General features: G+C 59.1%; 1 protein-coding gene and 1 long non-coding RNA gene across 4 annotated transcripts; both read right to left on the bottom strand.

The window, feature by feature from the left end:
* Window positions 1–337: 337 nt before the first annotated feature.
* Window positions 338–14,666, bottom strand: POFUT2 (protein O-fucosyltransferase 2). 3 transcript variants are annotated; one of them, XM_032490489.1, is made up of 9 exons: window positions 14,499–14,666; window positions 12,883–13,133; window positions 9,339–9,483; window positions 8,703–8,813; window positions 5,053–5,119; window positions 3,332–3,457; window positions 2,232–2,419; window positions 1,973–2,096; window positions 338–1,290 (listed from the first exon to the last, which is right to left on the bottom strand). In XM_032490489.1, the coding sequence occupies exons 1-9, from the start codon at window positions 14,627–14,629 to the stop codon at window positions 1,243–1,245; spliced, it is 1,191 nt and encodes a 396-aa protein (XP_032346380.1). In that variant the 5' UTR covers window positions 14,630–14,666; the 3' UTR covers window positions 338–1,242. The 3 variants fall into 3 exon arrangements, with proteins under 3 accessions (XP_032346380.1, XP_032346356.1, XP_032346402.1); XM_032490465.1 differs by having other exon boundaries at window positions 2,239–2,419; window positions 14,499–14,665; XM_032490511.1 differs by having other exon boundaries at window positions 2,239–2,419; window positions 14,467–14,597.
* On the bottom strand, window positions 6,589–8,696 carry LOC116666699. Its single transcript, XR_004323649.1, has 2 exons — window positions 8,111–8,696; window positions 6,589–7,727 (listed from the first exon to the last, which is right to left on the bottom strand). It is a non-coding gene; the product is annotated as an uncharacterized LOC116666699 (long non-coding RNA).
* Window positions 14,667–20,517: the final 5,851 nt, after the last annotated feature.

Genomic DNA, 20,517 nt, shown 5'->3' with positions numbered 1-20,517 from the left:
TCCCCCGCCCGAGCCCCCTATTTTCCTGCTGTGCCCGCTGTGCTGTGACGCAGGCTGTCCCGCTGGCTGGTCGTTCTCCAGGATGCAAAACCGAGGAAGTCTGCTGCCTCCTCCTCGGGAGAAGAGGGCTGTTCCCAACTTCCCACAACCGTGGACTTTGTCAGACAGGTCTTACAGCCAGCAGTCCTGAGGACAGGGGGGCCGGGCGGTGTCTCCACAGTGTGCTCACAGCCACCAACATGGATGACACAGCGGCCAACTTTCTTCACAGAAGACGGTGGCCACGGTGGAAACACTTGCTACAGCTCTCGGCCGAAAGAGAACGCAGAAGCACAACTTCTAGAAAACGTACTTTATTAATATCTGAAGTACAAACAGAGAAAGAATAAATATTCGGTCACCCAGCCCTGCGTGGCTGTGAGCCACACTACAGGACCCCAGCGCGCACCCAGGGCCATCTCAAGAGCCTAGGAAGGAGACGTGGGAGGGACCTGGGGCTCCAGGCTCTGCAGGGCTCCCCATCCGCACTGTGGCCTCACCAGTTACCTAGGAGTCATGGGACTGGGACACCTGGTCAGAGGCGACGGGGTGGGGGCCCTCTCGTGTGACTGTGAAGGCCCAACACAGGGCTCTGTGGACCAGTCCAGGCCCCCCATTTGGCAGCTGGTCTCCAAGGCGCCTCCTCAGGCTGGAGTGACCGCCCGCGCCTCTCAGCCCCACCGCTGCCCGGGAGGGGGGGCCGCCCGAGGCCTCAGACCTGTGGTTGCACGTGGGCCCACGGGGGAGAAGGGCAGGACTTCGGACTCTGCTCTGCAGCCACCACAGGGGCTCAAATGACTGAAACCCTGCGAGTCACAGGTGCCACCAGCGCCACATCCATACGCCCCCGGGGCGGAGCCTGAGGCGTCGCACTTGCCCTGGGCAAGCCGGCACCTCAGTGCTGGCACAGGGGCCTCGCTGGTCACAGCGACATGGTCCCGGATCCCGATGCAAACAAAACCCAAGGCCCAGGGCAGGCGTGGGACGGACCCGTGTGGCTCCCCAGGCCTGAGCCCCGAGGGGCACGGCCAGCTGGTGGGGCGAGGACGCACATCCTCAGGGGAGACAGGCACCGCAGCGTGCAGGGGGTCGGGCGGTCAGTACACAACCCTCCAGTGCGTGGGCTGCTCGCACGCCGGCTCCTCGTCCCCGCAGAAGCGGTTGTAGGTTGTCCTGGGGTCCAGGCCCAGGATCTCCCTCTCCTCATGAATCCGGAAGGAGAACGTGGAGACCGAGGTGCCGATGAAAACCCTGCCATGCAGCGCCAGGTCACCGGGGCTGCCGGGCAAACGCACCACCCGCCAGCCGTCCGCCTCCGCCGGGGCCCGCCCGGGCCCCACAGCCCCGCCGGCCGGGGTCCCCATCAGGAGATGCCCAGACACCAGGCTGCCGGGGAGGCTGCGGGTGCTGGTGTGAGGGAGACAGGGCCCGCGTCGGGGGCAGGCTCCAGCCTCCACTAGATTTTTGGCTACTCGATGCAGGAGGAAGTCTCCTCCAGGGAGATGTCTTGGAACAGACCTGCCACAGATATGTCCCCAGGACGTCACCAGCTTTAAGCCCAAGAAGGTGGCGGAGCAAAGCCCGTAACCTCCCCCCTGCCAAGCCTTGAGGCTGAGCTGGGGCTGCTCCCTGCACCCCTGCTGGGGCCGAGTCCGCCCAGCACCCCCAGAGGGGCGCAGAGGAGTGGGCCCTCTCCCTGGAGGTGGCACCCCCGGGGCCCTTCACAGCACAGAACACCTGCAGCCCTGCAGGAAAACAGGTCCACGAGCAGGCCTGTGGAGCCAGCATCCGGGAAGTTTGAAAACGGGAAGTGACCTACTCTGCCTTTGTTTTCCACTTTACTCCAGGGGTCCCAGGGCGGAACCCCAGGACCCAGGCCCAACTGTTTCCCAGGAGGAGGAGGGGACAAAGGGCAGGGTGCCTGGCGGCCCACCTGGCGTGCGCGCAGACCCACTGGTCGACGATGGCGACGCCCCCGTCCTTGTAGAGCTCCAGCTCCTCCCCCGTGGGCTCGAAGCGCAGCATCTCGGGCAGCAGCCTCCTCAGCTCCTCGTACTCTGCGGACACAAGCAGGCCCGTGGGGCCGGAGCCAAAGGCGGTGGGCACGGCTGCAGATGTGGCTGCACAGGTGGAAGAGGGGACCGACCCGACCCTCCAGAACCCAAGAGCGCAACGGGGAGCGGGAGGCGCACCGCGCACCCTTCCTGACGGCGTCCGTGGCCACGAAGACCTTGTCCAGCCGGTGGGTCTTCATGAGGCTGCGGATCCTCCTCACGGCTCCGGCCAGGCTCGGCACGTCCTCCCTGTGCCCCCAGATGAAGTCCTTTCTCCTCAGGTGGACGCCGAGGTACGGGCCCCCCAGCGAGGAGCCCAGCTGGACCTGGCAAAGGAGGACGGGACAGGCTGAGCCCACGGGGTCGGCGTCCAGCGCGGCAGGAGGCGAGGGGGACGCAGAGTCCAAGCGCCTCCACGCAGCAGGGGCCACACCGGGGTCTGTCCAGGGACCGATGCTCAGGGCGAACCCTGGGGGAGGGGGCTGGACGTCTCCTCAAGACCATGAGTGACGAATGACCCACACCCTTTCATCTGAGTGAACAAAGACGAGTAAAGGAAACACTGGAAGCAAATACAAACTAGATAAAAAAAAAAAAGCCTTCAGTTCAATGTTGACGCTTCCAGTGAGACCTGTCCACACGCCCTGGCACTTATCGCGGGAACGACGCTGCTCCACCTGAGAGCAGCGCAAACGTCCTGCGGAGAAAGACGGTGAAACAGCATTCCTCTCTATGAAACAGTTTGCTGTTAAAACCTACGTGAAAAAGAAATCATTAAAACAATTACACTGAAAATGCCTAAAAATAACAGTAATTTGAAAAAGCAGCATATAATTCATCGAAATTATAAAAAAAGCCAACCTTTCAGAAAAAGTTCTTTCCTAAAAAGGACAATGCTGGAGCAAAAGGGTGTTCATGGTGCCCCTTGAGGGGGGAGGCAGAGGTGAGCCCCGGTGCCTCCAACGGCCTCTCGCTTCTACTCTCCCATCTGCCACCTCGCTCCACTGTAATGACCACCTGGGCCACAGCCCCGCAGTAAGTTCCCACCTCGCTGAAGAGGAACTGGTACTGACCGACAGCCCAACGTCTGCACCAGGACAAGGGGCTCCCGGCCGCCGGGCGGCATCCACAGCAAAGCCAGCACCCCGTTCTGACCTTCCCTGAGCAAAGGGACTGGTCACTGGGCATCTAGAGGGGTAACTTCGGCGTCCTCTGACCACAAAGATGTGGAGAGCTACCTTCATCTTGGTCCAGTCCTCCTCAAAGGGGGTCCTGTCGGCCTCGTCGGTGGAGTTGAGGTACTTGCTCCTGAACTCGTCCCCCACAGCCCGCAAGTGCCGGGCAAACACCATGCTGCGCCGGGTCTGCGGGCACAGAGGGCACCGTGAGCGCCTGCCCCGCGCAGGGCCTTCGCCGGGCGCCCCTTCGGCCCCAGGAGCAGCCCGAGGAGCTGCAGGCACGCCAGGACAGCGAGCCGGGCCCGGGCAGCGCAGACAAGCCGCTGCCTGTCTGTGAGGGGGAGGAGAGTCACGGGGAGTGGACCACACTGAGTCTGGGCAGCACCGACAACCCTCCCCTCCTGAGAGTCCCCTGGGCCCAAGGGACAGAGCACTGGCCGAGAGAAGGTGGCTGGCAGGCGGGGAGTGCGGGGGGGGGGTCACCAGCAGTAACAGCCAGATGGGGACCACAGAGCTGAAAGAGACACAGAGCAGCTGTGTCCACAGTGAGGACAACCGCACCTCCACGCTCCCGACACCACCCTCCCAGGAGGTGCCCAGGTCGCACGCCGAGGCAGCAGGGGTCTCAGCTGGGGTGCTCTGCACACACCTGGCCTCTCCATGCCCCCCAGGCTGGGCAGGTCCCGAGAGCTGCGAGGGCAGCGGCTGAGAGGGGATGTGAAACCCATTCCCTGGGGCTCCTGCCTGGGCCAGGGGACAGACAAGCCGCTGCCCCGTGATGTAGGCACAGAGATTACAGAACACAAACACGTGTTCCTGAATGCACAGATGTGCTTTTCTTTTTCAAACGTTAGCTGCCATAAATCACCAACCTGCCCCTCAATGAACAAACCTGGGAACCCCTCAGGCAGAAGACACCACGCCAACTGTGCAGAGACAGGGGCAGCAGGGGGCTGCCCCAACACAGGCGCCGTGCTCCATCCACCCTGCCAGAGCCAAGGTCAGGGGTCCAGGGAAACCACTTCCCAGAGGGGCCTCCGGAGAGGTGACCAGGGCGGGTGGGTGCGCCCCGCCGGGAGCCCGGGACCAGAAGGGCGGGAGGAGAAAACGGGCTGGAGACGTCGGCCCTGGGGGGGCCCAGCATCCGTCTGTAATCTAAGAGAGCTGGGATTTACCTAAAACTTCCATTTCACTCCAACAGCAGACAAAGAGCGCCTCGTCTAAGAACCCGCCTGCGCAGGCCTGGGCCCCGGGGGAGCACGCGAGCAGAGGGCAGGCCCGGGCCCCCACCTCGCAGCCAAAGGCTCTTCTCAGGAAAACCTTTACGCTTCTGCCAAACTGGCCTGGCCTACAGGGCCCCCCATGGACAGAGCTGGGCCGCCTTCCCAACCAGACCCCTGACAAGTAAGCCGTCCCCAACGCCAAGGTGACATGGCCCATCTCCCGCCTGTCTCGGCCGTTCGCTCGCCCAGAGCCAGCGCCTCCCTTGGCGCGGGTCCAAGTCCAACCCCGACTCGAGGCAGAGACGCCCCACCGCTCACAGCTGGAGACCGAGCCAGGGGCGCCGGCTCCAGCTCCTGACTGCTCACGGGGAAGGATGCCCAAGCAGACGCGGCCGCCCCATCCAGCCCCCGCCCTGGGCACCTCGTGCGCGGGCTGGGCCCCTCCACGGCTGCTAAAACCTTGTGACTTTAGGCCGCGAGGCTGAAAACAAGAGGGGCCGAGTGTCTCGGGTTTGCTAGAGCTACAGGGGGTGCAGGCGCCGGCCGGGCAGCACTCACGTCCCAGTACTCCTTCCCGCCGTAGTGGTCGTGCAGGAGGGTCTCGGCGCGGTCCAGCATCACGGACCTGGTTTTAAACAACAGGAAAAGAGACGGTTTTACTTTCAAAATGATTCTGCTCCGAAGTTCAGACAGCGCTGTCCACGTGGGAGGGCCCTGAGCCCGGGAACACTCTGGGCTGAACTCTGAGATCGTACCAACCTTGCCAGGTCACCTGGGGGCATTTGGGCAATCACTGCCAACTCTCTGAAAGGCAGCTGTCTGCAGCGCCACGCGATTCTGAGAGAGAGCTTTCACTTCCTAAGTGATTCTGAACATTCACAGTCTCTCCTGCCCCAGCCACTGAACTGGGCGAGCTCGCAAGCAACCTGTGCCCATCGGTGCAGAAGAACACAAACTCACAAACTAACGAGATGAGCGAACAGAACCCAGCAGTGCGCTGAAAGAGTAACAGGCGCGACAGAGGGGGTTCACACCAGGAGGGCTCAGTGTTACACCACCTGCGACTTAGCTCGCCTCGGTACCACGTAAAGGGCAAACCCCTAAGACCGCGGATACCACAAAGGGGGGAAGGTCAGCGTTTACTCCTGTTCGTCAAAATCGCCTGAATGAAACAGAGCCTAGGTTCTCCTCATCCTGTTGTGTTCCTGCAGCCAGAAGCTGGCCCCTTTCTCAGCGAAGGCTCAGTTCCCTCCCGCACAGAGAGGCTGCCCGCTACGGAATAATCGAGCGCCCTGAAGAATCAGAACCTGCAGGAGGGACGCTCCAGAGACAGGCCACGTCCACGCAGGCCTGGGCGACCCAGGGGGCTCGACGCATCTGGAGAGCGGCCGGCTCACAGAGCTGCCGACAGGAAAGTGGGTGGGGTGACCAGGGCCCCCATTCTTAACCCCAAACAAAGCCTCAATGGCTCAGAGTTAAACATGAAAACTGAAACTATAAAAGCAAAACGTGAAAGACTCTAAGAATATTGGGATAAGGTTAGACTGAAAAATAAAAATCCAGAAACCTTTATAAAGAACACACAGACTAGTAAGTTTAAATGTATAAAAACTTAAAACTCCTGCAGAGAAAGAAACTGGCAAATGATCTGAAAAGATGCATTACAGAAAATCGTTTCAAAAGAGCCTTTAAATCTGATTTTACTCTGAAATCAAAGAAACATACGTTAACAGACCAGAGACCCACTTGTCCCTCATTACAGCTCGAGTCTGGTGGCTGCCCGGGGATGGTGGCTCGACGATCACCATGCAAGGCACACCCACCCCCCCCAACAAACCCAGCCTCCGCTCTGGGTGTGAGCCTCCATTTTTACTCTCCAAACTGCAAAAATGGTTCCTGTCTATAAAAACCTGGAGCCAGTCAACGGCCACCCAGGTGGGCGGGCTCAAAAAACGCTCTCACAGCTGGGCAGGGACAACTGCAGAAGAACGTGGCAGCCTCTGCGGCCACCTCCACGGTGACTGCACAGGCTTCAACTCCCAGAGGGCATCATGCAGTGGGAAAAAGGCGAACAGAAACCCGGGCAGAGAACCCTGAGCGGGCGACTCCACGGGTGTTTATAAAGAGGGAGACGAGCTCCGGAAAGCAGCGGGGCGGCTGACAGCACGGCGGCCGCGGGGATTGGGGTGGGAACGGAGGCTGCTCCTCAGAGGCGGCCTCGCCACCACATGCAGCGTCACCTGCAGAGATGCGGCTTGCACCCCGCGTCCGGCTGGGCCGATGTCCTAGAACAGCCCCGGCGCCCCACGCGGGGCGCAGCCTCGTGCCACGGAGTTCGGCCGGATTTATTTTTCGCACTGTCTCACACAGTTATGTCTGCACGGTCACCTCTGCTGAAACAACAGCGTCTTTCCATTTCCGTGGCTGAGTCGCATCTGTTCTGAATTTGCCACAACCCACTGCCCCGATGACCTACTGCTGAAGGGCGTGGGGGTTTCCGGCTTGTGGCTCGCAGGAACATTCTGGAACACGTGTGGGCGCGCACACAGGTGCGTGGGGCTGGGTGTGCTGGGTCACAGGCCCACCCTCTGCGACCTGACAGCCAACTGGCCCCCAGCAGTTTCCCAGATCCTCCCGCGGCTGCGTGTGGCCCATCCTCCCAAGGGCGGGGGTGGCCTGCATTTCCTGGTCACCAAGGGCCAGAGGGCGTCTTCTCGGGCTTAAGGGCAGCGTGACTTCCTCCCCGGTGTGCCTGAGTTTACCACAAGGCTGCCCGCCCTTGCCTCGCTGCTCCTGACTCTGGAACCTCCGTCGGTAGCTGGACCGAGTCCTGGACTGATCCACGGGCTGCATCTTCCTTCTGTATGTGGTCTGTCTTTTCATTTGTTTAACGGTATCCACCGATGGGCAGGAATCGTTAATTTTAATATAACTGGGTGCACCAATCTTTTCTTTCTGGCCAGTGCTTTTCACATTCTGAGTTTTCTGGGTGGTGGGGGTGACCCCCAGTGGTCCAGCCTCACCTGCCTCAGCACTGCCCCGCCCAGAGGTGTCTCTCCAAGAGTGAGGAGCTCCGGGCACAAGTCCCTCCTGGACTCAGCTCCAGTCACTCAGAAAAAACTGCCCACAGTCCAAACTTCAGCCAGACCTGCTTTTGAGACCCAAACGGTTTTGGGACACTCGTGACATGGGGTCCCAGTGGGGGTGCCCTCAGCCACGTCCTGCATCCACGTCTGTATGTGGAGATGGGACCCCCTCAGGCAAAGCGACCAATTGCCGGCTGCCACAGTCCCACTGGTGTTTGGTTTACAAAGCCCAGCACGCCCACAGGGGTCCCAATGTGGGGAAAATGGGCTGAAAAGGACGGGGAGGGGCCCGGCCGGGTTGTGGCGGACGTGCAGACAGTCCACACGCCCGCAGGCCCGGGGAGCCTGGTTCAGACTGACGGGGACTCAAGGGAGGGCGGCTCCTCCAGGGTCCCCACGACCCCCGAGCTCACACCCGCAGCAAAGCCCCCACCAACGCTTGTCAGGCTGCCCAGCATGCATCCTCCTCCAGGGGGTCCACCTCCAGACCCAGCCCAGGAGCCACCTGAACACCTCCCCCTTCCGCTGACCCCGGTGCTGCCCCGTGGGGGTGGGCGTGGGGCAACCGTGAGGCCGGCTCTCTGCTTCCGAGAGGGACTGGGATGTGCGGCCATGCTTCCGACAGGAGACACCATGAGCAGCAGCCAGGTCGGCATGTCCGCGCCGGGAGAGGCTCAAGTCTTGCCCCCATCCCCGCTAAGGTGGAGAAGGGGGAAGCCCAGCGGGAGAGGGACCCCAGGTGGGAAGCGCACGCTCCCCCTCTGTGACCTCTCAGACCAGCTCCAGGCAGCCGCCCCAGCACCAGTCACCCTGGGGGGGTCCCTTCAGAACTTCCCGGCCCCTCTTGTCCTCGCCCTCACCCTGCTGCAGCCACGTGTCCCCATGGCCCTCACCCCCACTGTCCTCTGTCCACCCTCAGGCCCACTGTGCCTAGTGTGGACCAGCGACCCCGCCCTGGGGCTCTGAGCAGCCCCCAAGGACCACAGGGGGCACAGGGCCACGGAGCTTGGGCCCAGTCACCCCCTACCCGCACCCCAACCCCAGGGCTGTCCTGTCCTAGTCGCTGGTCCCCACCCGAGGCCCAGCTGCACATGCGCACGTGCTCAGCTCACAGGCACTCACCGTGCAGACGTGTTTCTCAAAAGCACGGGTGCGATGATGGAAGCTGACCCCTGGACAGACAGACAGGAGACGTTCAGACCCCTCGTCTCTTCGTAGCCCCAGAACCATCCTCTGCAAGACAAGACCGAGCACCCCGTTACTCACTTCCTTTTTCCGCAGGAAGAAGTGAAGTCTAGACGCCTGGCCTGATCCTGAAAGACTCAGCTATCTCTCCCGGCCACAGTCACAGGCGGGGACAGTGCGAACATTTTTAAAGAAACCAAACATCTCACGTGACCTGAAGGGACCAGTAGTATAGGACAGACCGTGCGCAGCCAGGGAGGAGCCTGGAGGAAGCGATGCCTCACGCTCGGGGCCAGAGCTCTGACAGGACTGTCCGTCCAGCAGCCGTGTCCTGAGACGCCCCGGGGTCACTCAGGACTGGAGAGCCCAACCACTCCAGTCCCTGAGCGACAGGCAGGTCTCCCGATGGCAGCTCACCTGGGGAGACGCCGCCACCATGACCACGTTCAAGTGCACTGAACAGTGTGGGGAAGGTGCATGTGCCCGGCAGGCATGTGTGACACAGCCCGAGCCCTGGACGAGCGCGTGTGGACGGCGGGGGCAGAGGGGGGTGGGGGAGGGACCCGGCCACACCTGTAGTACTCGTGCTTGTCCTGCGAGTAGAGCGGCGGCTCGAGGCAGGGCCGGCTGTCCACCTTCTCCTCCCAGGCCCCCTCCTTCCAGCCCTCTGCGTAGCCCTGCAGAATGTAGACCTGGTCGATGAAGGGCCCGCCGGACTCTGCAAGAGACAGGGACCCAGGGTAAGAGCTGCCAGCACAGAGCGGACGACACAGAGCTACCACTTCACTTAATGCCACCGTCCACCCGGGAAGACTAGAGACAGCTCACAGGAGCAGAGGGAGGACGAATGAGCAGCCTTGGGACACGGGGGCGGGGGGGGGTGTGGCCCAGGCCTCGGCAGCTCCCTCGGACCCCTCCCCTCGTCCCTCCCTCTGCTGCAGGCAGGACCAGTCCCCATGACAGTGCAGCAGGCTGTCTCCCCGGGGCCCCTCCTCCAGCTGCCAGGACTCCAGTGGTGCCAGAGCCCATCCCGGGCTCTCCCTGGGCCTCTGAACAGCTGTCCCCTCCTGGACTGTCCCCTGGGGCTGGCTCTTAACCCGTCAGGCTGTTCACACTGCACCTCCCAGGGTGCCATCCCTGCATGGCCACTCCTACACCCCGTCCCCGTCTGCCTTCCTGTCCCCTGCGGCCCCGGTTGCCCCGAACAACACGTGTTCCCACCACGTATTTACACTCTGCCACCCCAACATGAGCTCCAAGCAAGTGGCCTGTGCCCGTCACCCACTGCTCCCACTTCCACCTAAACATGCTGGCCACGTCCCAGGGTCAGTGAAGACGTGTTCAGAGAGGGAGCGATGGAGCCGCACGAGCGAAACTCCAGTGTCCCCCAGACATGCTCTGCTCGGGCACTGAGACCTGCCCTGCTGGGCTGATGCCCGAGCTCAGGAGCTCCTCCTACTGTGACGGGGATGGGATGGGGAGGCCAAGCCCCCAGGGGGCCCTGCAGCTCCCACCCAGGCCTGTCCCCCCTGCAGGGAGGAGGCCTCTGAACTGGGTCCAGGCCACGCACTCCCGGCAGCTCTGGCTCCAGGGGTGCGGCTGGCATAGCGGAGGGAGGACACCTGTCTCCAGTGCCCAGTCACCAAGCACTGTCCCGGGGCTATTTCTTGGGGAACTGTGAGCCCGGGTGCAGACCAAGGCTGAGACTGCCGCCCAGGCCAAGTCAGGTTGGACCAGACACCCGGCCACCTGTTCTCTCAGGTGGGGAAGGATGATCCCAAAAAGGCGTTTCCCCAGCCTCAGGGGCTGCTTTCTCAGCAGGAGTGCAGACACGTGAAGATGGTCCCCTGTCATTCCACGCCTGCAGCGCCCACAGTGCCGACCTAAACACGGGACGCGTTCAGAGTGACAGGGTATGAGCTGCAGCGAGAACAGAACCCAACAAAGAGGATTCAGCCCGCCAGGCCTCGCACAGGAGAATTCAATGAATGCTGCTCAGGAACTGGGACTCGTTCTTCCAAGCCGCTCCAGGGAAGCGGAAAGGAGGCAGCACTAACTTTTTAAGTTTATGTCCACAAAACAAAGTGAGAGAAAGAAGAATGGAGCAGGGGAGCCTCACTCCCTGACTTGAGAGTACACTACAGAGCTACAGCCATCAAAACAGTGTGGAGCTGGCACAAAACAGACACACACATCAGTGGAACAGGATAGAACCCAGAAATAAACCCACACACTTACGGCCAATTAATCTACCACAAAGAAGGCGAGAATATACAACGGAGAAAAGACAGTCTCTTCAATAAATAGCGCCGGGAAAACTGGACAGCTACCCATAAAAGGACGTCATGAGAACACTCTCTAACACCACACACACACACACACACACAAAGTCAGAGTGGGTTAAAGACCTGAATGTAGGACCTGACGCTCTGAAACTGCCAGAGGAAAACGGAGGCAGAACACTCTCGGACATAAAACACAGCAGTATTTTTTTGTATCCGTCTCATATGGTAACAGAAACAAATGCAAAAATAAATGAATGAGACCTAATTGAACTTAAAAGCTTTTGCACACCAAAGGAAATCATAAACAAAATGAAAAGACAACCTAAAGAGTGAGATAAAATATTTATAAACAATGTGACTGACAAGGGATTAACTTTCAAAACACACAAATAGCACATACAGCTCAGTGTCAAAAACATTTAAAAACCCAATTGAAAACGGGCACGAGATCGAAACAGACGTGTCTCCAAAGAAGACGTCCCGACGGCCACCAGGCCCAGGAAAAGACGGTCCATACCGCCAATCATCAGAGAAATGCAAATCCAACCACAATGAGCTGTCACCTCACGCCAGTCAGAACGGCCGTCATCAAAAAGTCTACACGTAACAAATGCTGGAGAGGCTGTGGAGAACAGGGAGCCTCCTACACTGCTATTGGGAATGTAAGCTGGTGCAGCCACTATGGAAAACGGTATGGAGATTCCTTAAAAAACTGAACACAGACCTGCCATATGCCCCCACAATCCCACTCCCGGGCAGATATCCAAAGAGAACTCTAACTCTAAAAGACACACACTCCCCAGTGTTCACAGCAGCACTATTTACCATAGCCAAGACATACAAGCAACCGAAATGTTCATCGACAGACGACTGGATAAAGAAGATGTGGTATCATATATACAGACAAAATAAATGTTAAAACAGAATATTCCTCAGTCACAAAAAAGAACGAAATAATGCCATTTATAGCAACATGGATGGACTTAGAGATTATCATGCTAAGAGACGTGAGTCAGACAGAGAAAGACAAGTATCATTTATCACCCGTATGTGGAATTTTTTTTAAAACGATACAAATGAACTTATTTACAAAACAAAAACAGACTCACAGACTTAGAAAACAAACTTATGGTTACCAAATGGGAAAGAAAAGGGGGATAAATTAGGAGTTTGGGATTAACAGATACAAACTACTATACATAAAACAGACAAACAACAAGGATTCACTGTGTAACACGGAAAAATATTCAGTATCTTGCAACCTACAATGGAAAAGAATCTGGAAAAGAATAGACTGTATGTGTACAACTGAATCACTGCTGTACACCTGAAACTAACACAACATTGTAAATCAGCCACACTTCAATAAAAAAAACAGTAATAAGCTCTGAATAACCTTATTCAAAGAAAATCTTCAACTCTTCCCTCTTACAAACGCTAACATGGGAAGTCTGAGCAGGACCAAATTAAACTGGACGCGCGGTCACACATCTAGGCCAGCATGGGGCCCACACCACACGTGCGCCGTGTTCTCCTTCAAGTGAGAGCGGCCCTGGCTGCACAGGGAGCGAGTCCTGCTGGGACAAGGCCTCTGTGGCAGTGGCCTCCTCGTCACCGCGCCAACCCACCCAGAGGCCAGGGTCTCCAGAGGCTAGGGGACGCAGAGCTCGCACACTTCAGGTCTGCTGCCCGAGAAAAAGCACGGAAAGACCAAGATCGCTGGTCGCGCGGGCAGCACGAGCACGGCCCCACGCAGAGCAAAGGCTGAGGCAGCAGGCCGGGGGCAAGGCAGCCCGAGGCTCACACCACAACCAGAACGCCCACCGCCTCACCTGCCATGAACTGCTCGTGCTCAATGACGGGGATGTTTCTGTTGAGACTTGGAAGATCAAAAAAGTCGGACCAGGGAATCCGGACCTGGTGGATGTCGGGGCTCTGCCAGTGGTAGAGGCGGCCCCAGGGGGGCAGCACCAGCACCCAGTCCTCCGTCTTCAGCAGCGTCTTCAGGAGGGAGGCGATGCGGATGTAGACGTCCCTGCGGAGGTTGAAGCCCTCCGGGGGGTTGACATCGTACAGGAGGTACCTGGCAGGGAGCACAAGAGAGCAGTCCTTCAGGGCAAGGCCTCTGCACGGAAACCCAGCTCCCACACCCACAGTCCGTGTCCCAGACTCCAGTCATGTTCAGCAGCTTCTGGTTCCTAAAGTGGAGGCACTGCCTACCCATCTCCACGTGGCCCATTACTTAAAGAGCCTGGGAGCAGATGCAGAAGACATCTTGGCATCCGTTTAACACCAGCTAGCACCTGACTAGCACCTGAGCATCCGTCCTCCAGGGGCTCTCAAAATTCCTGGTCTACAGACCCCTGTGCACTCTTAACAATTATTGAGGACCCCAAAAGGCTGCTGTTCATGTGGGTTAAACCTACCAACAGTTCCTGTGTTAGAAGTTAAAGTAAGAACTTCAAAATATATTTATGGGTTCACTTAAAAATAACAGTAATAACCTATTACATTTTGTCATTAACACTCCTAAACAAAAAATAATATTTTTCAAAACAAAAATCATTAGTGAGAAGAGTAGCAGTGATTGTAATTTTTGCAAATCTCTTTTTGAACTGGTGAGAGCTGGATTCTCCTGTCTGCCTCTGCATTCCGTGTTCTGTGATATCACATGCCAGGTGGTCTCTGGAAAACCCCACAGGAAACTCGGGACAGTGGGAGAGTGCAAATGGCAGGTGACATCCCAGCGTTTCTACAAACATGGTCTGGCACCGCAGGGGCCCTGGGACACACTTTGAGAACTGCTGCCCTGTCCTAGGCGAGACTCCCCTACACAAGAGCCAGGCAAGGGTCCGGGCTTCTGTCATGAGTTACCGCCGCCACACCCCTCCCTTCCCTGTGTTAGTTTTTCCCACCACCTCCTTCCTGCAGATGAGGATGGAATCCTCAGCTGGGGCCTCTAATCCCAGAAGACCGCCAACCCTGAGAGGAAGGGGCTCATCTACCATCCCTACACCCCGCACAGTCTGTTCTGGGTCAAGCCCTCAAGAACCGCTGAACGGCAATCACTCTTGTTTCTTATTCCTGAGCTTTACCGAAGGAACCAACATCTGAATGGAACTGAAATTCCCTGCAGATAAACAAGGCTGATAAACCACCCCATTCCAACATCTGATTCTGGGGCTCTTCCAACCCCGGGCAAGGCCCCACTTCTCTAAGAGGGGCCCCCGCCTGCCCTTCCCGGGGGGGGGCTCTGGGAGGCCGACTCGCGCCCCGGACCCCAGCGCCCCAGGCGGAGGGGACCCCGAGGCCCTGCCCCAGCCCCGCACCCCCGCCCTCCGCCCCGCGGCCCCCAACCGGCGCCCCGGCTCCACAGCCCAGCCCCGGCCCCCACCCCCAACCCGGTCCCTGCCCACCGGCCCCGCCGACAGCACGGACGCGCGTCTACCGTCTGCGGGACGCCGCTCCCGACAGGATGTCGGCCGCCGACTGGCCGGGCCAGAACTCCTCGCCCGAGGCCGAGGCCGGCGGCCAGGTCGCCGTCCCGAGCAGCAGGCAGACGACGGCGAGCGCCGCCATGGCCCCGGGCGGCCACGCACTTCCGGAGGCCGCGCTCCGCCCCGGAAGTGTACGCCGGCCCCCGAGGAACGCGTAGCCTGTAGCCACGGCAATGCCGCGGGGCCCTCCCCTAGCGCTTGCGTCGTGCGTCCTCCCGAGGCTGGGTGTCGGAGGGCAGAACAGGCGGAGCAGCTGTGGGCTGGGGCGGGGCCAGGACGGGGGCGGGGCTGATGGGAGCAGCTAGGCGGGGCCGGGGGCTGTGGGCGTGGCCGGCGGCTGTGGGCGGGGCCGGGGTGGGTTGGGCTGCGTGGGCGTCTTCACCTGCAGGTTGCGCCCGCAGGAGGCTGGGGCGGGGCTGCCGCCGGTGGGCGGGGCAGCGGGGCTGGGGGCGTGGCCACGCGTCCAGGGGCGCGGGCACTCTCACCTGCCTGGCGCGCGGGGCTCGGCATGGGCTCTCCGGCCTCCGCTTGCACGGGACGTGGACCGGGGCTGCGGGTGGGCAAGCTAGAGGACTGACCCCAAGCCCGCACTACTGGCCAGGTAGGGCACCTGAACTGCAGATCCGCCAAGCTCGCTGCAGGCCTTGAATTCGCGTTGCCGGGCAGTTTCCGAGAAGACAGGGTCTCTCCCAAGAGGGGAGGTAGGGCAGGAGGCGGTCAGGACGGGGGAGCCAGATGCTGGGTTGGGTGCGGTCTCACTGGAGAGCCACGGTGAGAGGGCGCAGAGCAGCCTCTGTGTTGACGGGGCTAGGAATTTGGGGTATAGGGTGGGGATGGTGTGTGCCATGCTCTGTGGTCTCAAGAACCCTCACCCCAGAGCAAGGGGCCCTGCTCCCCCGCCCTTCACTGCACCCCCTTCCTTCCCCAGCACCACCGCCCCTGACCCTGAAGTGCCCCATGACCTCTCCCCATACTGGGCACTGTCTCTGTTAGAGGTACTGAGCTCCTGGTGGCTCCAGCCCGAGGGTGGGGGTTGTATCTGACCGGTTAGGACGACTGGAGCCTTTGTAGTTCCTGGTATGAAATCTCAGTCCATAATGCAGGGGTGCACAGAGGCCCTGCAGACAGGGTTCCCTGCACGGCCCTCCCCGCCACACACCCACAGCGCCACTGCCACGCTGGGCCCCTGCCTGGCTGAGGACCGCTGGCCCCTCTCCTCCTGTCCCTGCCCAGGAGCGCACCGCCCACACTGCTGGGCATTAGGCCGCCCTAGAAGAGCAGCTGGCGTTTTCACAGGCAAATACTTGCTCTTCCGGGAAGATGTGAGTGCACAGGGATGCAGGGTGTGCTTTTCTGTCGCCCTGGAACCGGTGACTGGGACGCAAGCTGCGGCCAAGGCAGTTTTTAGAGACAGCCCAAAACGTCCCACAACCACAGATCCCTCTTCCCCAACAAGACAACACAGCCTGGGTGGGGAGCCTTGCGCCTCTTCCTGGAGGTTGGGGGTTACACACTTCAGCTGGGACAGAGCCCGAAACAGCCCCGAATGTGCTGGGAGTCACTTCTCAGAAGACCCGTTGTCTCCACTGCAGGTCCGGCTCCAGAGCCCAGGGCCAGCATGGTGACTCTGCTCCTGCTGTCCATTCTGGGAGGTCTCGGTGTCCTCCGTGGCCCTTCCAAAATTGTTTTTATTTTTTTGGAAACACCCCCCAGATGAAAGGCTGGGTGCCAACAGCCACTGCCCAGTGTGCTACTGCAGGGAGTGGCACCTGCTCTCCGGCTCTGATCGCCCCTCCCCTCCCCCACCCCCACCCCGCTCCTCCCACATTTCCTGGTTGATCGCTGGATTATGGTTCTTGCCGGGAGTGACCTGGGAGAGGTTTTGTTAGTCTTTAAGGAAAGAGAGAAATCTTTATACAAGTAACTGAAATTAACTTCCTTCTTTCCAGGCAAGTTCCTCTTTCCAATGTTTAAGATTCGTTGACCAGGTGTCAAGTTGCCAAACAACTCACATCTGAGCAAGCACTGCCTCGCCCTGGCCTCCCCGCGGCATCCACCTGTGATGACTTGGCCACCAGAGGGCAAGAGAGCTCTTTCCCCACGCCAGCGCCAGCGCGGCCTCGAGGCCGTGGAGGCAGAGAGAAAGGGCCCCGCCCTGAGGCTCCAGGAGCCTCCAGGAGCCTCCAGACACAGCCAGAGAACTGGGGGTTTTCAGCTTGCCCAGCAGGGAATCCAGGCAAGGCCGCCTGGCCCAAGTCTTCCCTGCCCAGAGAGCCCCAAGAGCTGCTCTGGGCTCCACTGCCCAGTCCAGCTTCCTGCAAAGAGGAGCCACAGGATCCACACCCCAGAAGGGAGGAGGACGGCCCTTTGGCCTGGCGTCCCGGCAGGGGTGTCTGTGAGACCTGGGGCCACATCTCTTCCTTGTCTCCCCAGGTCTCTGAAGGGCCAGTGCTGGGCATCCTGGTTGGCAGGGACATGGGGACAACTCTAAACTCTGAAGAGAGACAGAGAGATTCTTCTGGAAGCAAGGATTCCAGGGCGAGGCCCTTCCCAGACCTGGGGAACCATGTCCTGAGCAGACCCCTGGGAGGAGGCGTGGGGCTGTGGTGTCCTCTTCAGAGAAGGGCACAGATGGGCTTCCCGGGGTGGGGGCACCCTGCTTTGTCCAGTGGTGTCCACCTCCCAGCCCACCTGGGGGTGGCCCTAGGGGTGGGGGCAGAGGAGGGGAGGGAAGGGGCAGCCTTAGGGCCCCCTGGCCCCACACAGCCCACATCTCGGAGGTCAGGCACAGGGGAGGAGGACTGGTCTGAGAACATGCCAAATCGTGCAATAAAGTGGCCCCTGACCACGAGACATGGGTGGCCATCTACCCAAGGAGGGAGGCAGAACATTTAGACCCAGGCTCTGAGAAACCTGAGAGGGGCTGGAGAGTCCCCAGGACCCCTGAGGAGCAGCTCTCCTGGGGGCATAGACACCCCAATATACACATTTCTCATGGATGCTTTTTGGGGTACAGAGTGAGTTACCAGGATCCTGGACTTAGTATGGAATCCCACCCCCTTGTTCACCACAGTTCCTGGCAGTAAAGTCCTGCCATTTGTCCCTGGACATGCACAGGGGAGCTGACTGCTGGGGGGGGGGTGGTCACTGCAGGGCAGGAGCCTTCTGGTGTGGGCTCTGTGACCACAGAAACCCAGGGGAATTTCTTAACAGGAGCACCTGGGGACCGCCTGCCAGGACTGTCCTCGTGGGATGGCCAAGGAGCCCATGGGACCCAGGTCACCAAGTGACCAAGTTGTGAGGCTGCCTGGGGTTTCCTGGGGGAGTGCAGGTTCCTGTGATCAGCACATGGGCCCAGCACTGCCAGACGATCTGCCCGAAGAAAAGCCTGCCCTCCTGATGACGGCTTATAACACCTGCAGGGAGACTGCTCCCAGGGGTCCTGGAGGTCCACCCTGAGAGCGTGGCGAGGCACTGTCCTGCTGGCCACGTGGGGTTACCTCCCCCTGATGCAGAGGCAGACCTCTCTTCCTTGGGACCTGGTGGGCACCTGACTCTGGTCCCACCTGCCTGCTCTGGACACGCAGAGCCCTGGGGCTCAGGCATAGCATGGGGTGCGGTCGTGTGGGGGCAAGGAAGGCCCAGGGAGGGGGCTTATTCAGGTGCAGGGGCCACTCTGCAGGGATACTGGACCTGGTGGTGATGCAGTGCTTCAGAACTCCACGGAGCCAGGTTCCCAGCCCGGGGCAGAGAAGGGCCTCTCCTCCTTGGGGTGCAGGGTGGGGCTAGACTCAGCGTGGAAGTCAGCCCCTAAAACGGAGGCTGCGCTACGTCTGTTCCTGGAAAGAAAAATCAGGCCCCTCCAGCCCAGGTGACTCAGAAAGGCATTCAGCAGTGTTTAGGGTCCCCAGGTTAGGCTCTGAATTAGAAGTGAGCGGCTCAGGAGGCCGGCTCCCCATCCGTGGCTCCAGGAGTGGGCTTTCTGCTGGGGGGCAGGATCCTGGCAAACACCTGTATCTTTGTGGGAGGCTCCCCTCTGGCCCAGCTGGGAGGCAGGGTGCAGTTGTGGGAAATCGTGTTTCTGTGAGCAGAGAGCCACCAGGTTGTGGGGGCACAGGGTTCAGTGAGAATGATTCCCGCAGCCTTTCTGGGATCAAAACACCAGCAAATGTCAAAAAGTGCGTAATTTGTTTTATCAAACAGGCTGCTTATTTATGTTTCGAGGGCGGGTTCAAGGACTCGTCCACATCCCTCCAGGACGATCGCGTCAACGGAAGAACAGAGGGTTCATCCCAGAATGAGGCCGACTTGCAAGGAGACCCCGCCCACTGAGCACTGCGTAACAGCTCCACGTGGCCCTGCCCTGTGTGGCCTGGGCCCTGGGTCTGGCCGCATCTCGTTTTCTTCCAGCTGAGTTCCAGAAACTCAGAGGGTGGAATTAGGGGAGTCGTGTTTGGAACCCAGTGAGGAAGTGAGGGTCCTTTATCCAGAGTCCCATCAGCCTAATCACTGTAGCTGAGGCCCGACACCCCCCAGACCCCCAGGGCGGCCGTGGAGGGGGAGCAAGCCTGGCAGGGGGCTCGGGGGTCCCACTGCTGGGCCCCTCCCTTGTCTCTGTTCCCTTTTCACCCCAGGAGGTGTGGATGTCTCCTGTCGCGGTGACCACCCCCGTGTCCCCCCCCCAGCAATCTCCCTTCTCCGTCAGGTGGGGTCCCCACCCGTACTCAGCCCCCTCTCTGCATGGATGCTGGAGGACTAGGCTCACCTGAAGTTCTGAGCTTGAGCAGTACCGTGGAGACAAAGAAACAAATGGAAACAAAGAAACAAACAACCGTGGCTCAGCTCCCCCGGTGGAGAAGCTGCCCTGAGCGGAAGGGAGGGCGTGGGCACCAGCGCTGTGCCTTGCTGGGGTTTAATAGTTTCTTTTTCAGATTCAAGACAATTGTCACATTGTCATTTTCTGGAAAAGGTACCCTTCTTTCACTGACAAGATATGCCACCTTCCTTCATGAACTAAATTCCCACAAACATAATCTTTCCATCCTGAAGTACGTGTCAATTTCTGCACAATGTTCTGTACAGTGTTGTGTACATTGCAATGGCTTTACAGCAAGTTCCTTCTGTCCTTTCAAAACGTCTCAGTGAATCCTGGACATTTTCTCTTCCACATGAAGTTTTGAGTCAGCTGTTTTCAAACCAACCCTGTTGGCACTTTTATCGGAATTGCACTGAGTGTATGAGCGCAATTTGGAGAACTGCCATCGGTGTGGTGGGGTGTCCTGCTCAGGCCTGGGTCTGTCCCTTGAGGTATTTAGAACTTCAGTAACGTTTTCCAGCTTTCTTTTATTTCAGAATTGCTCATTTCTTGGTTTGTTCCTGGGTTTTATTGCTGTCACGAATGGGACACCTTTCCTCATGAAAGGTTTCAGTTATATACTGCTGTTGTAATAAATGCGATTGTTTTTGTATGTTGACCTTAAAATTGGCCACTTTTAATTCTAATGATTTGCCAGCTGATTGTTTTGGATTTTCTAGGCAAATAGTCCTGTAATTATGCAAATCATTGTGTTTTTATCTCTGCCTTTCTAGTATTTGCACTTCATGTATGTATATTCTTGCATTATTACACTCATTAGGACTGCAGTGTAAAATGAGGTATCTTTCTCTTGTTTCTACGTGTAATGTGAATGGCTCTAAAGCGAGGGTCTGCAGACTATGGCCAGGGGCCAAATCCAGCCCACAGTCGTCTCTTTGTAGATAATGTTATTGGCACACACCATTCCCACTCATTTTCATGTCGTCTCCTGCTTCTGCTGCTACGACAGCAACGACAAGCAGTTGGTTCAGACCACGTGGCCCCAAAACCCTGAATGTTTGCTCTCGGGCCCTTCATGCAAGCTCTCTGCTCCAGCGTGTTGCGTGCGGCGTCAGAGGCCGGGGGCTTCCCTGCCGCCCCGGCTTCCTGAGGCT

Source organism: Camelus ferus, chromosome 1 (assembly GCF_009834535.1).
Source record: "Camelus ferus isolate YT-003-E chromosome 1, BCGSAC_Cfer_1.0, whole genome shotgun sequence".
In the NCBI taxonomy this organism is placed as follows: domain Eukaryota; kingdom Metazoa; phylum Chordata; class Mammalia; order Artiodactyla; family Camelidae; genus Camelus; species Camelus ferus.
Note: the sequence above shows the minus strand (reverse complement) of the source record. Positions and strands in the feature narration are given on the sequence as shown.